The sequence below is a fragment of the Nerophis lumbriciformis genome, linkage group LG27 (genome assembly GCF_033978685.3).
Source record: "Nerophis lumbriciformis linkage group LG27, RoL_Nlum_v2.1, whole genome shotgun sequence".
Classification (NCBI taxonomy): Eukaryota; Metazoa; Chordata; class Actinopteri; order Syngnathiformes; family Syngnathidae; genus Nerophis; species Nerophis lumbriciformis.
The window spans coordinates 38,105,433-38,120,472 of NC_084574.2; the positions used below are offsets into that span (position 1 = coordinate 38,105,433).

The 15,040-nt window shown below is 44.2% G+C and overlaps 1 protein-coding gene across 1 annotated transcript; it reads left to right on the forward strand.

Annotated features, from left to right (window-relative positions):
• Positions 1 to 4,913: 4,913 nt before the first annotated feature.
• On the forward strand, positions 4,914 to 14,833 carry tomm20b (translocase of outer mitochondrial membrane 20b). The gene is made up of 5 exons (XM_061987993.2): positions 4,914 to 5,318; positions 11,497 to 11,543; positions 11,616 to 11,697; positions 11,762 to 11,904; positions 14,627 to 14,833. The coding sequence occupies exons 1-5, from the start codon at positions 5,195 to 5,197 to the stop codon at positions 14,669 to 14,671; spliced, it is 441 nt and encodes a 146-aa protein (XP_061843977.2). The 5' UTR covers positions 4,914 to 5,194; the 3' UTR covers positions 14,672 to 14,833.
• Positions 14,834 to 15,040: the final 207 nt, after the last annotated feature.

Sequence of the window (15,040 nt, forward strand, 5' to 3'; positions counted from 1 at the left end):
TCCGTACACGTGTGTGTGTGTGTGTGTGTGTGTGTGTGTGTGTGTGTGTGTGTTAGTAAACACTAGCAGTTACCACTCTCTTCCTGTTTGTGGTTGTCGTGGCAACAGCCGCTTGTGCGTGGTCCTTCAGGGTTCTTGTAAAGGGGGTCTTTTTGCAAGTGCACCGGATAAAATGGCTGCCATCAGACGCAGACAGACCAAAACAAGACGCTCGGCCTCATGGGTAATACCACCACGGGGCCACACGGAGGGGGGGGCGTGTGCTCCACCGTGGAATCCCTGAGTCACAGGCCCCCCCCCCCCCCATCCCCCTCCTCGCTGCCCTCCAGGACACGCCTCCTCTTAGGGGGTCACATGGTGACAAGTTAACCCCTTCCTGCCACATGAGACTGATCTGAAGTCAGTTAGCCTTCAACTAAATAAATAATGATAAATGGGTTGTACTTGTATAGCGCTTTTCTACCTTCAAGGTACTCAAAGCGCTTTGACACTACTTCCACATTTACCCATTCACACACACATTCACACACTGATGGAGGGAGCTGCCATGCAAGGCGCTAACCAGCAGCCATCAGGAGCAAGGGTGAAGTGTCTTGCTCAGGACACAACGGACATGACGAGGTTGGTACTAGGTGGGGATTGAACCAGGGACCCTCGGGTCGCGCACGGCCATTCTTCCACTGCGCCACAATGCAACACACACACACTATAAGGCAATTCAATATGTTAATATATTTCAACAAAAAGGTTGCACAATCAACATCCGTATAAACAAAAAGTGTTAAAAAAAATATAACATAGGAGACAATACCATAGGATACAAAATAGTTTTATTACCTCTTGTTTAATTTATTTTTACCCCATATTTGTACCCACTACCGCACCTTAAATTGGAGTCCTTAATCTCGTTATATGCAAATATAATGACAATAAAGTCCATTCTATTCTATTCTATTTAAACCACCCTCTTCCACATCTTTAACCATATCCTCTTTTCTTATAATAATGACATTTATTTTTCCAAACACATTTTAGATTGATATCATTAATAGTTTTAACAATCTTAGATGTAGTAGGTAGGGAACAAGTGCTATTCACTTTAGTCAGCAAGATTCTTCCAAAGATGGATAAGTCCTGCTGTTTAGGGTTTATTTCCAGTGATCAATTCGGTTTTCAAAGTTGACCTTATCTGCTCTGATCCTGTTTTTCCATATGAGAATGCCTAAATATGTCACCTCATCTTTCACTTTGATATTGTGCAATGTTGTGCTTGGACAATCATGCAAGGTGAGGACTGCACACTTGTCTGTGTTTAAGTCGAATCCATAAGCTTTAGAAAACAGATCAATAGCTTGTAGGGCCACAGGGATTTGATGATGATTTTTCAAAATAAGTGTGATGTCGTCAGCTAGTTGACTTATCAATATCTCATTTCCCATCACTTGAATGCCTTCTATAAAAGAGTTCTTCATAAAGATAGCTAACATTTCTGCCACCATTATAAATAGTAAAGGTGAACTTCCACAGCCTTGTCTTATTCCTCTTTTGACATCAAATCTTGGACATGTCCCTTGGTCGAGAGCAACATTTGAATTGTGGCAACAAATTTGTGTCCAAAACCAAAATGTTTCAGGGCTTGTAGAATAAATGGATGTTCAATACAGTTTAATGCTTTATAAAAGTCTAAAAACAGGATGAGACTTTTGCTGTCGATGATTTATTTGTAATCCACTAAGTCTAAAACTAGCCTAATGTTATTGTCACAATAACATTAGGTTTTTGAAAGAATGTAAATAAAGTGGTCCTCGTGTAAACTGGAGCCTCCGTGTTTGTCATTTTGTAGTTTCATACAGTATAGGCGACATTTATAAACCCTCGGTTACACTTTTTTAAATAGATTCAATCTTGCACATGGAAAGTTTAAGTGAGGGCTTTAGTTGCGGCGCATGGACTTCATTTATAAGTAAAGGTAAGACCATAATAATGTTTTTTTTAATTAAATGTGCTTTTTTGTGTGCTACAGTTTGTATGTGTAAAGTTAAAGTTAAGTTAAAGTACCAATGATTGTCACACACACACTAGGTGTAATGAAATGTGTCGTCTGTATTTGACCCATCCCCTTGTTCACCCCCTGGGAGGTGAGGGGAGCAGTGGGCAGCAGCGGCGCCGCGCCCGAGAATCATTTTTGGTGATTTAACCCCCAATTCCAACCCTTGATGCTGAGTGCCAAGCAGGGAAGAATGCTGGTATGAGCTCTTAAACATAACCCGTTAACTGCTGCCAATCAAATGGTGAATAAGATACTCTTTAGGGTTCATATGTTTGTAAATCTGACTGTGATGAAGTCAGTGCCTCACCAGCCATCAACCTCACCGCACGTCACTGTTATTGTATATATATATATATATATATATATATATATATATATATATATATATATATATATATATATATATATATATATATATATATATATATATATCCTCTGTTGTCCTCTGTGTTTTTTTATTTTTTTATAAATTTTGATTTCTATTTACGGTTTTAATTGTTTTTTCCCTTTAAAATCGTTTTTAATCATATTTGTTTTTATATTGTTTTTATATTGGTTCTATATTTATTTATGTTTTGTTTTCATTCAGTCATTGGTGGAGCTAAGGATAATATTTGATTATTGTTTTTAATATTGTTTTTAATATTATTTTTAATATTGTTGTGCAGCACTTTGGAAACATTTTTGTTGTTTAAATGTGCTATATAAATAAAGTGGATTGGATTGGATTGGATATAGAATGTCCTTTTAGGAAACCAGACTGTGTCTCCTCAATAACGCTAGAAATGCATTTTTTTAATCTAGAAGAAATAACGCCTGAAATAATTTTATAATCTGTATTGAGTAAAGTAATTGGTCTTAAATGATTGAGAATTCCCTTATCAATGCCAGGTTTAGGGATTAAAACAATTAGACCTTGCTTCATGTTTGTACTTAATTCTTGTTTCTGTATGCGCATTGATAATGCTTCGTATATCAAATGTGTCTTAAGTCCTTCCAAAAGATTGGTTGGCAGTAAAGTTAGCAGTAAGCCCGTCAGTGCCAGGTGATTTATTTGGGGACATTTTAATGACAACCAAATCTAATTCCTCTATTTTAAGTTCTGCCTCACATAAGTCTTTAAAGGAGTCGTTCACTTGTTGAATAAATGTATTCCTTTTCGTGTGGTCTAATGAGTGACGTGAAGAGTACAACTTAGAATAGAAGGAGAAAATCTCTTTTTGGATGCTTTAGCGTCTTTACTTCTTTTCCATTTATTATTAAACTTTTGACACAAATTTTCTGTTGGCTACTTCTCTCCAGACTACTGAAATAGGAGGGCTTTTTCCCCCTTCCTCAATCCATTTAGCATGTGACCTTATGAAGGCCCCTTCTGCTTTTTTTTCAGATAAAATTAATCTGGCTTAACTTGTAATTCTATGAATTTGTCATTTTCTAAAGTGTCACCACCAACATCAATGCACACTTTGCTTACTACATTCATGACTCATTTTCTTTTTCTCCAAGTCTTTACTGAATTTGATACTAAATTCCCTGAGGTCAAGGGCACATCTCCTCCTGCTGACCAACCACCGCCATTACATCGTTGCTTAATGACGTCATCACATCGCGACGCTCAACCAAGTGAAAACACACACACAAACACACACTGTATATATATATATATAAATATATATATATAACAGATGAAAACAATATTTGTGTCTCTGCGTTGTCTTGTGATGTGTATTAAGTATCGGTATCAGTATCAATGTCTGTACTTGGTCTTGGTGCGATACTAAATTCTGCAGTATCGCAATCTAACCAATCTGGCGCCCTAGGCAAGATTTTAGGTGGCGCCCCCCCACATCGGCAGTGAAGTGTATATACTCACAAGAAACCGAATAGCTTTGTCTTTGACCTTTTTTTTGTTACTTACAACTATACCTAATATATAAAGGGGTGGAAAAGTGACTATTACCTGCAGGGCAAACATTAGCTAACCAGAAGGCAATAACAATGTAAACAAAAAACACCTGCTTAAAAGATCTAATACAAATGTCCCTGAGGAATGTAAGGTGGGAGTACTGTAATTACCTAACGTTACATTATTATTTTCCATAACAATTTAGCCCCCTCCACAATATTAACCCGATGTTAAAACAGAACTCGCTATTTATTGATTAGCAATTGCCGAATCATGTAACATTAGCTTAATGCTAAAAAGCCAGGTTACTATCACATTCTGTAACAGACAAATAATTTCGTGTAGGCTAACGTTACCTACCTGCTACCTCTGTCTTTTCTCGTTTTTCCTCCTCTTCTTTTCTCTTTTTTCTTCCCTGGGCACCTGACAGTTTTGGCCGTTTTGACATCTTGTGTTGATTTTTTGATGTGGTGACGTCCAAAAAGAGTCATGATACGGGAAGGGAGGGGGCGCACCGTGCGGGGGGGGGGTTGGGGGGTGATGTTGTAACAAATAATATTTCTATTAAATAGGCTTTATTTTGCATTTTAATTAACGTGGGATTATTTTTTGTATTTAGAAATAATAGTACCAACTTTTTTTTTCTCCAACATTTGTGACACTGGCGTGGCGCCCCCTGATGGACGGCGCCCTTAGCATTTGCCTATACGGCCTATGCCACGGGCCGGCCCTGCCCGTAGTTATACTGTATCTACGGTAGCGCCCGCCCTAATATATTTCTGTGTAAATGAAATAAACATTTAAATAGATCAATTGAACGTTTCTGGTGTATCTAATCGTAGAAAGTAATTAATTACTTATTGCTACAATCACACATCCCCATAGTAAAGGTTTTTCTTCTAGAACCAGTCACTCAATTCCGGGTTGCGTGTGCGTCACATCCGGTCCGACTGCCCCCAACAAAAGGGAAAATGGCTTACAAATGAGCTCATCACTTAAATTGTTTACATCTTACAAAATTACTTTTAAATTCAAACAATCATTGTGTATGTTCCAGGTAGAGAACATTATTTTCCGTCAGGCACTCGTCGGACGTCCAGAGTTGTCAAGCGTTTGGGGTCCTTTCGGGGTCCTTCCTCTTTACGTCTCGCTCCGCTAGCTTGCAAGCAGCCGCAGCAGGCGAGAAAAAAGGTGCAAAGTAGCCGAAAACGTCGTCGGACTGAGCCGTCACCGAGTCCATGATGGTCGGGAAGACGAGTGCCATCGCGGCGGGAGTGTGCGGAGCTATTTTCGTCGGTTACTGCATTTATTTTGACCGGAAGAGACGAAGCGATCCCAACTTCAAGAACAGGCTGCGAGAACGTAAGTGTTGACCGCCTCATGCCCGCCTTCACCCGGCCTCACTTACCTATGTTGACCCCTCATGCTCGCCTTCACCCGGTCTCACTTACCTATGTTGACCGCCTCATGCTCGCCTTCACCCGGCCTCACTTACCTATGTTGACCGCCTCATGCTCGCCTTCACCCGGCCTCACTTACCTATGTTGACCGCCTCATGCTCGCCTTCACCCGGCCTCACTTACCTATGTTGACCGCCTCATGCTCGCCTTCACCCGGCCTCACTTACCTATGTTGACCGCCTCATGCTCGCCTTCACCCAGCCTCACTTACCTATGTTGACCGCCTCATGCTCGCCTTCACCCAGCCTCACTTACCTATGTTGACCGCCTCATGCTCGCCTTCACCCAGCCTCACTTACCTATGTTGACCGCCTCATGCTCGCCTTCACCCAGCCTCACTTACCTATGTTGACCGCCTCATGCTCGCCTTCACCCAGCCTCACTTACCTATGTTGACCGCCTCATGCTCGCCTTCACCCGGCCTCACTTACCTATGTTGACCGCCTCATGCTCGCCTTCACCCAGCCTCACTTACCTATGTTGACCGCCTCATGCTCGCCTTCACCCAGCCTCACTTACCTATGTTGACCGCCTCATGCTCGCCTTCACCCAGCCTCACTTACCTATGTTGACCCCTCATGCCCGCCTTCACCCAGCCTCACTTACCTATGTTGACCCCTCATGCCCGCCTTCACCCGGCCTCACTTACCTATGTTGACCGCCTCATGCTCGCCTTCACCCGGCCTCACTTACCTATGTTGACCGCCTCATGCACGCCTTCACCCGGCCACACTTACCTATGTTGACCGCCTCATGCACGCCTTCACCCGGCCTCACTTACCTATGTTGACCGCCTCATGCTCGCCTTCACCCAGCCTCACTTACCTATGTTGACCGCCTCATGCACGCCTTCACCCGGCCTCACTTACCTATGTTGACCCCTCATGCCCGCCTTCACCCGGCCTCACTTACCTATGTTGACCCCTCATGCCCGCCTTCACCCAGCCTCACTTACGTATGTTGACCCCTCATGCTCGCCTTCACCCGGCCTCACTTACCTATGTTGACCGCCTCATGCTCGCCTTCACCCGGCCTCACTTACCTATGTTGACCGCCTCATGCACGCCTTCACCCGGTCTCACCTACTTATGTTGACCGCCTCATGCTCGCCTTCACCCGGTCTCACCTACTTATGTTGACCGCCTCATGCTCGCCTTCACCCGGTCTCACTTACCTATGTTGACCCCTCATGCTCGCCTTCACCCGGCCTCACTTACCCATGTTGACCCCTCATGCTCGCCTTCACCCGGTCTCACTTACTTATGTTGACCGCCTCATGCTTGCCTTCACCCGGTCTCACTTACCTATGTTGACCCCCTCATGCTCGCCTTCACCCGGTCTCACTTACCTATGTTGACCCCTCATGCCCGCCTTCACCCAGCCTCACTTACCTATGTTGACCGCCTCATGCTCGCCTTCACCCGGCCTCACTTACCTATGTTGACCGCCTCATGCTCGCCTTCACCCAGCCTCACTTACCTTTGTTGACCGCCTCATGCTCGCCTTCACCCAGCCTCACTTACCTATGTTGACCGCCTCATGCTCGCCTTCACCCGGCCTCACTTACCTATGTTGACCGCCTCATGCTCGCCTTCACCCGGTCTCACTTACCTATGTTGACCCCTCATGCCTGCCTTCACCCAGCCTCACTTACCTATGTTGACCGCCTCATGCTCGCCTTCACCCGGCCTCACTTACCTATGTTGACCGCCTCATGCTCGCCTTCACCCAGCCTCACTTACCTTTGTTGACCGCCTCATGCTCGCCTTCACCCAGCCTCACTTACCTATGTTGACCGCCTCATGCTCGCCTTCACCCGGCCTCACTTACCTATGTTGACCGCCTCATGCTCGCCTTCACCCGGTCTCACTTACCTATGTTGACCCCTCATGCCTGCCTTCACCCAGCCTCACTTACCTATGTTGACCGCCTCATGCTCGCCTTCACCCGGTCTCACTTACCTATGTTGACCGCCTCATGCTCGCCTTCATCCGGCCTCACTTACCTATGTTGACCGCCTCATGCTCGCCTTCACCCAGCCTCACTTACCTTTGTTGACCGCCTCATGCTCGCCTTCACCCAGCCTCACTTACCTTTGTTGACCACCTCATGCTCGCCTTCACCCGGCCTCACTTACCTATGTTGACCGCCTCATGCTCGCCTTCACCCGGTCTCACTTACCTATGTTGACCCCTCATGCCTGCCTTCACCCAGCCTCACTTACCTATGTTGACCGCCTCATGCTCGCCTTCACCCGGTCTCACTTACCTATGTTGACCGCCTCATGCTCGCCTTCATCCGGCCTCACTTACCTATGTTGACCGCCTCATGCTCGCCTTCACCCGGTTTCACTTACCTATGTTGACCGCCTCATGCTCGCCTTCACCCGGCCTCACTTACCCATGTTGACCCCTCATGCTCGCCTTCACCCAGCCTCACTTACCTATGTTGACCCCTCATGCCCGCCTTCACCCAGCCTCACTTACCTATGTTGACCGCCTCGATGCACGCCTTCACCCGGCCTCACTTACCTATGTTGACCGCCTCATGCACGCCTTCAACCGGCCTCACTTACCTATGTTGACCGCCTAATGCTCGCCTTCACCCAGCCTCACTTACCTATGTTGACCCCTCATGCCCGCCTTCACCCAGCCTCACTTACCTATGTTGACCGCCTCATGCACGCCTTCACCCGGCCTCACTTACCTATGTTGACCCCTCATGCCCGCCTTCACCCAGCCTCACTTACCTATGTTGACCGCCTAATGCTCGCCTTCACCCGGCCTCACTTACCTATGTTGACCGCCTCATGCTCGCCTTCACCCGGTCTCACTTACGTATGTTGACCGCCTCATGCTCGCCTTCACCCAGCCTCACTTACCTATGTTGACCCCTCATGCTCGCCTTCACCCGGCCTCACTTACCTATGTTGACCGCCTCATGCTCGCCTTCACCCGGCCTCACTTACCCATGTTGACCCCTCATGCTCGCCTTCACCCGGTCTCACTTACCTATGTTGACCGCCTCATGCTCGCCTTCACCCGGCCTCACTTACCCATGTTGACCCCTCATGCTCGCCTTCACCCGGCCTCACTTACCTATGTTGACCGCCTCATGCTCGCCTTCACCCGGTCTCACTTACCTATGTTGACCCCCTCATGCTCGCCTTCACCCGGTCTCACTTACCTATGTTGACCGCCTCATGCTCGCCTTCACCCGGTCTCACTTACCTATGTTGACCGCCTCATGCTCGCCTTCACCCGGCCTCACTTACCCATGTTGACCCCTCATGCTCGCCTTCACCCGGCCTCCCTTACCCATGTTGACCCCTCATGCTCGCCTTCACCCGGTCTCACTTACCTATGTTGACCCCCTCATGCTCGCCTTCACCCGGTCTCACTTACCTATGTTGACCGCCTCATGCTCGCCTTCACCCGGCCTCACTTACCCATGTTGACCCCTCATGCTCGCCTTCACCCGGTCTCACTTACCTATGTTGACCCCCTCATGCTCGCCTTCACCCGGTCTCACTTACCTATGTTGACCACCTCATGCACGCCTTCACCCGGCCTCACTTACCTATGTTGACCCCTCATGCCCGCCTTCACCCAGCCTCACTTACCTATGTTGACCGCCTCATGCACGCCTTCACCCGGCCTCACTTACCTATGTCGACCCCTCATGCCTGCCTTCACCCAGCCTCACTTACCTATGTTGACCGCCTCATGCTCGCCTTCACCCGGCCTCACTTACCTATGTTGACCGCCTCATGCTCGCCTTCACCCAGCCTCACTTACCTATGTTGACCCCCTCATGCTCGCCTTCACCCGGTCTCACTTACCTATGTTGACCCCTCATGCTCGCCTTCACCCGGCCTCACTTACCCATGTTGACCCCTCATGCTCGCCTTCACCCGGTCTCACTTACTTATGTTGACCGCCTCATGCTCGCCTTCACCCGGTCTCACTTACCTATGTTGACCCCCTCATGCTCGCCTTCACCCGGTCTCACTTACCTATGTTGACCGCCTCATGCCCGCCTTCACCCAGCCTCACTTACCTATGTTGACCCCTCATGCCCGCCTTCACCCGGTCTCACTTACCTATGTTGACCCCTCATGCTCGCCTTCACCCGGCCTCACTTACCCATGTTGACCCCTCATGCTCGCCTTCACCCGGTCTCACTTACTTATGTTGACCGCCTCATGCTCGCCTTCACCCGGTCTCACTTACCCATGTTGACCCCTCATGCTCGCCTTCACCCGGCCTCCCTTACCCATGTTGACCCCTCATGCTCGCCTTCACCCGGTCTCACTTACCTATGTTGCCCCCCTCATGCTCGCCTTCACCCGGTTTCACTTACCTATGTTGACCGCCTCATGCTCGCCTTCACCCGGTCTCACTTACTTATGTTGACCGCTTCATGCTCGCCTTCACCCGGTCTCACTTACCTATGTTGACCCCTCATGCTCGCCTTCACCCGGCCTCACTTACCTATGTTGACCCCTCATGCTCGCCTTCACCCGGTCTCACTTACCTATGTTGACCGCCTCATGCCCGCCTTCACCCAGCCTCACTTACCTATGTTGACCCCTCATGCTCGCCTTCACCCGGTCTCACTTACCTATGTTGACCCCTCATGCCCGCCTTCACCCAGTCTCACTTACCTATGTTGACCGCCTCATGCTCGCCTTCACCCGGCCTCACTCACGTATGTTGACCGTCGAATGGTAGACAACAATACATGAGGATTGTGAATGATAGACAACAATACATGAGGATTGTGAATGATAGACAACAATACATGAGGGTTGTGAATAATATACAACAATACATGAGGGTTGTGAATAATATACAACAATACATGAGGCTTGTGAATGGTAGACAACGATACATGAGGATTGTGAATGATAGACAACAATACATGAGGATTGTGAATGATAGACAACAATACATGAGGATTGTGAATGATAGACAACAATACATGAGGATTGTGAATGATAGACAACAATACATGAGGATTGTGAATGATAGACAACAATACATGAGGGTTGTGAATAATATACAACAATACATGAGGATTGTGAATGATAGACAACAATACATGAGGGTTGTGAATAATATACAACAATACATGAGGATTGTGAATGATAGACAACGATACATGAGGATTGTGAATGGTAGACAACAATACATGAGGATTGTGAATGGTAGACAACAATACATGAGGATTGTGAATGATAGACAACAATACATGAGGATTGTGAATGATAGACAATACATGAGGATTGTGAATGATAGACAACAATACATGAGGATTGTGAATGATAGACAACAATACATGAGGATTGTGAATGATAGACAACAATACATGAGGATTGTGAATGATAGACAACAATACATGAGGATTGTGAATGGTAGACAACAATACATGAGGATTGTGAATGATAGACAACAATACATGAGGATTGTGAATGATAGACAACAATACATGAGGATTGTGAATGGTAGACAACAATACATGAGGATTGTGAATGATAGACAACAATACATGAGGATTGTGAATGATAGACAATACATGAGGATTGTGAATGATAGACAACAATACATGAGGATTGTGAATGATAGACAACAATACATGAGGATTGTGAATGATAGACAACAATACATGAGGATTGTGAATGATAGACAACAATACATGAGGGTTGTGAATGATAGACAACAATACATGAGGATTGTGTATGATAGACAACAATACATGAGGATTGTGAATGATAGACAACAATTTATGAGGGTTGTGAATGATAGACAACAATACATGAGGATTGTGAATGATAGACAACGATACATGAGGATTGTGAATGGTAGACAACGATACATGAGGATTGTGAATGATAGACAACAATACATGAGGATTGTGAATGATAGACAACGATACATGAGGATTGTGAATGGTAGACAACGATACATGAGGATTGTGAATGATAGACAACAATACATGAGGATTGTGAATGATAGACAACAATACATGAGGATTGTGAATGATAGACAACGAGTGACGGACGTGTGTTGGCGTTTCAGGCCGGAGGAAGCAGGTGGCGGCAAAAGAGCGAGCTGGTATGGCCAAAGTAAGTTGTTGTGTGGGTTCCTCCCCCAAGTCTTTCATGGCTTCTTTGTAGTGACCTTTTGCCCTTCGCCAGCTCCCAGACCTGAAGGATGCTGAGGCCGTGCAGAAGTTCTTCCTGGAGGAGATCCAGCTGGGCGAGGAGCTGCTGGCACAAGGTAGGAGGTCACACGCCTCACAGCAGGCCTGGTCTTAGTGTCGGCCACCTTGTCTGCGCCACAGGGGACTACGAGAAGGGTGTGGACCACCTGACCAACGCCATCGCCGTGTGTGGGCAACCTCAGCAGCTCCTGCAGGTCCTGCAGCAGACTCTGCCTCCACCCGTCTTCCAGATGTTGCTCACCAAGCTGCCCACCATCAGCCAGGTGTGTTTTACTTTGTCCTAAACTTGTCTTACTTTGTCCTAAACTTGTCTTACTTTGTCCAAAACTTGTCTGACTTTGTTGTAAACTTGTGTCTTACTTTGTAGTAAACTTGTCTTACTTTGTGGTAAACTTGTCTTACTTTGTCCTAAACTTGTGTCTTACTTTGTCCTAAACTTGTGTCTTACTTTGTGGTAAACTTGTCTTACTTTGTTGTAAACTTGTCTTACTTTGTTGTAAACTTGTCTTACTTTGTTGTAAACTTGTCTTACTTTGTCCTAAACTTGTGTCTTACTTTGTGGTAAACTTGTCTTACTTTGTTGTAAACTTGTGTCTTACTTTGTGGTAAACTTGTCTTACTTTGTCCTAAACTTGTCTTACTTTGTCCTAAACTGGTCTTTGTCCTAAACTGGTCTTACTTTGTCCTAAACGTGTCTTACTTTGTCCTAAACTTGTGTCTTACTTTGTCCTAAACTTGTCTTACTTTGTTGTAAACTTGTCTTACTTTGTTGTAAACTTGTGTCTTACTTTGTCCTAAACTTGTGTCTTACTTTGTGGTTAACTTGTCTTACTTTGTCCTAAACTTGTCTTACTTTGTTGTAAACTTGTCTTACTTTGTCCAAAACTTGTCTGACTTTGTTGTAAACTTGTGTCTTACTTTGTGGTAAACTTGTCTTACTTTGTGGTAAACTTGTCTTACTTTGTCCTAAACTTGTGTCTTACTTTGTCCTAAACTTGTGTCTTACTTTGTGGTAAACTTGTCTTACTTTGTTGTAAACTTGTCTTACTTTGTTGTAAACTTGTCTTACTTTGTGGTAAACTAGTCTTACTTTGTCCTAAACTTGTGTCTTACTTTGTGGTAAACTTGTCTTACTTTGTTGTAAACTTGTGTCTTTGTGGTAAACTTGTCTTACTTTGTCCTAAACTGGTCTTACTTTGTCCTAAACGTGTCTTACTTTGTCCTAAACGTGTCTTACTTTGTCCTAAACTTGTGTCTTACTTTGTCCTAAACGTGTCTTACTTTGTCGTAAACGTGTCTTACTTTGTCGTAAACTGGTCTTACTTTGTCCTAAAATTGTCTTACTTTGTCCTAAACTTGTCTGTCTTTGTCGTAAACTGGTCTTACTTTGTCCTAAACGTGTCTTACTTTGTCCTAAACTTGTCTCACTTTGTTGTAAACTTGTCTTACTTTGTTGTAAACTTGTCTTACTTTGTCCTAAACGTGTCTTACTTTGTCGTAAACGTGTCTTACTTTGTCGTAAACGTGTCTTACTTTGTCCTAAACGTGTCTTACTTTGTCGTAAACTTGTCCCACTTTGTTGTAAACTTGTGTCTTACTTCGTTGTAAACTTGTCTTACTTTGTCCTAAACGTGTCCCACTTTGTTGTAAACTTGTCTTACTTTGTGGTAAACTTGTTTTACTTTGTTGTAAACTTGTGTCTTAATTTGTCCTAAACTTGTATCTTACTTTGTGGTAAACTTGTCTTTCTTTGTTGTAAACTTGTGTCTTACTTTGTTGTAAACTTGTCTTACTTTGTCCTAAACGTGTCTTACTTTGTCGTAAACTGGTCTTACTTTGTCCTAAAATTGTCTTACTTTGTCCTAAACTTGTCTGTCTTTGTCGTAAACTGGTCTTACTTTGTCCTAAACGTGTCTTACTTTGTCCTAAACTTGTCTCACTTTGTTGTAAACTTGTCTTACTTTGTTGTAAACTTGTCTTACTTTGTCCTAAACGTGTCTTACTTTGTCGTAAACTTGTCTTACTTTGTCGTAAACGTGTCTTACTTTGTCCTAAACGTGTCTTACTTTGTCGTAAACTTGTCCCACTTTGTTGTAAACTTGTGTCTTACTTCGTTGTAAACTTGTCTTACTTTGTCCTAAACGTGTCCCACTTTGTTGTAAACTTGTCTTACTTTGTGGTAAACTTGTTTTACTTTGTTGTAAACTTGTGTCTTAATTTGTCCTAAACTTGTATCTTACTTTGTGGTAAACTTGTCTTTCTTTGTTGTAAACTTGTGTCTTACTTTGTTGTAAACTTGTCTTACTTTGTCCTAAACGTGTCTTACTTTGTCGTAAACTGGTCTTACTTTGTCCTAAAATTGTCTTACTTTGTCCTAAACGTGTCTTACTTTGTCGTAAACTGGTCTTACTTTGTCCTAAAATTGTCTTACTTTGTCCTAAACTTGTCTGTCTTTGTCGTAAACTGGTCTTACTTTGTCCTAAACGTGTCTTACTTTGTCCTAAACTTGTCTCACTTTGTTGTAAACTTGTCTTACTTTGTTGTAAACTTGTCTTACTTTGTCCTAAACGTGTCTTACTTTGTCGTAAACTTGTCTTACTTTGTCGTAAACGTGTCTTACTTTGTCCTAAACGTGTCTTACTTTGTCGTAAACTTGTCCCACTTTGTTGTAAACTTGTGTCTTACTTCGTTGTAAACTTGTCTTACTTTGTCCTAAACGTGTCCCACTTTGTTGTAAACTTGTCTTACTTTGTGGTAAACTTGTTTTACTTTGTTGTAAACTTGTGTCTTAATTTGTCCTAAACTTGTATCTTACTTTGTGGTAAACTTGTGTCTTACTTTGTTGTAAACTTGTCTTACTTTGTCCTAAACTTGTCTTACTTTGTGGTAAACTTGTACTTGTGTGTTACTTTGTTGTACACTTATTTTGTTGTAAATTCGTGTTACTTTATTGTAACCGTGTGTGTGTGTGTGTGTGTGTTGCAGCGCATTGTGAGCGCACAAAGTTTGAGCGAGGACGACATCGAGTGAGGTCATGTGACCTGCTGAGGACTGACGGTGCAAAGCTGGATTGTTCTGGAAGTTCCTTCAACTATTTATGATTTCCAAAGTTCCAGCAGAGAGAAGAAAAGAAGTTCATGTTGTCTTTTATTGGCTGGTAAAGAATAAAGTCTTTCTTGCTCACGTCTTAAATCACTAAGAATACTTGACTCCCAACAGTTACATTCATCTTTAGACAACTGTGGGGTGTTCAAGGACTTCTCAAAATATTGCAAATAAGAGCAGAACAAATAGATCTGGAGTTGATCTCGGAGATTCAAGCGTTGAAAGTTAAAAAAAACCATTTTGGATTTGTTAAAACTGTCAGTGTTTCTAAATAATGACTTCAATCCATGATTG

Bases quoted from the DNA above. Each gene is read 5' to 3' on its own strand.
- tomm20b (XM_061987993.2), top strand. From the start codon at position 5,195: ATGATGGTCGGGAAGACGAGTGCCATCGCGGCGGGAGTGTGCGGAGCT. The intron at 11,698-11,761 runs GTAGGAGGTCAC...TCTGCGCCACAG, and splicing joins CGAGGAGCTGCTGGCACAAG to GGGACTACGAGAAGGGTGTG. The intron at 11,905-14,626 runs GTGTGTTTTACT...TGTGTGTTGCAG, and splicing joins AGCTGCCCACCATCAGCCAG to CGCATTGTGAGCGCACAAAG.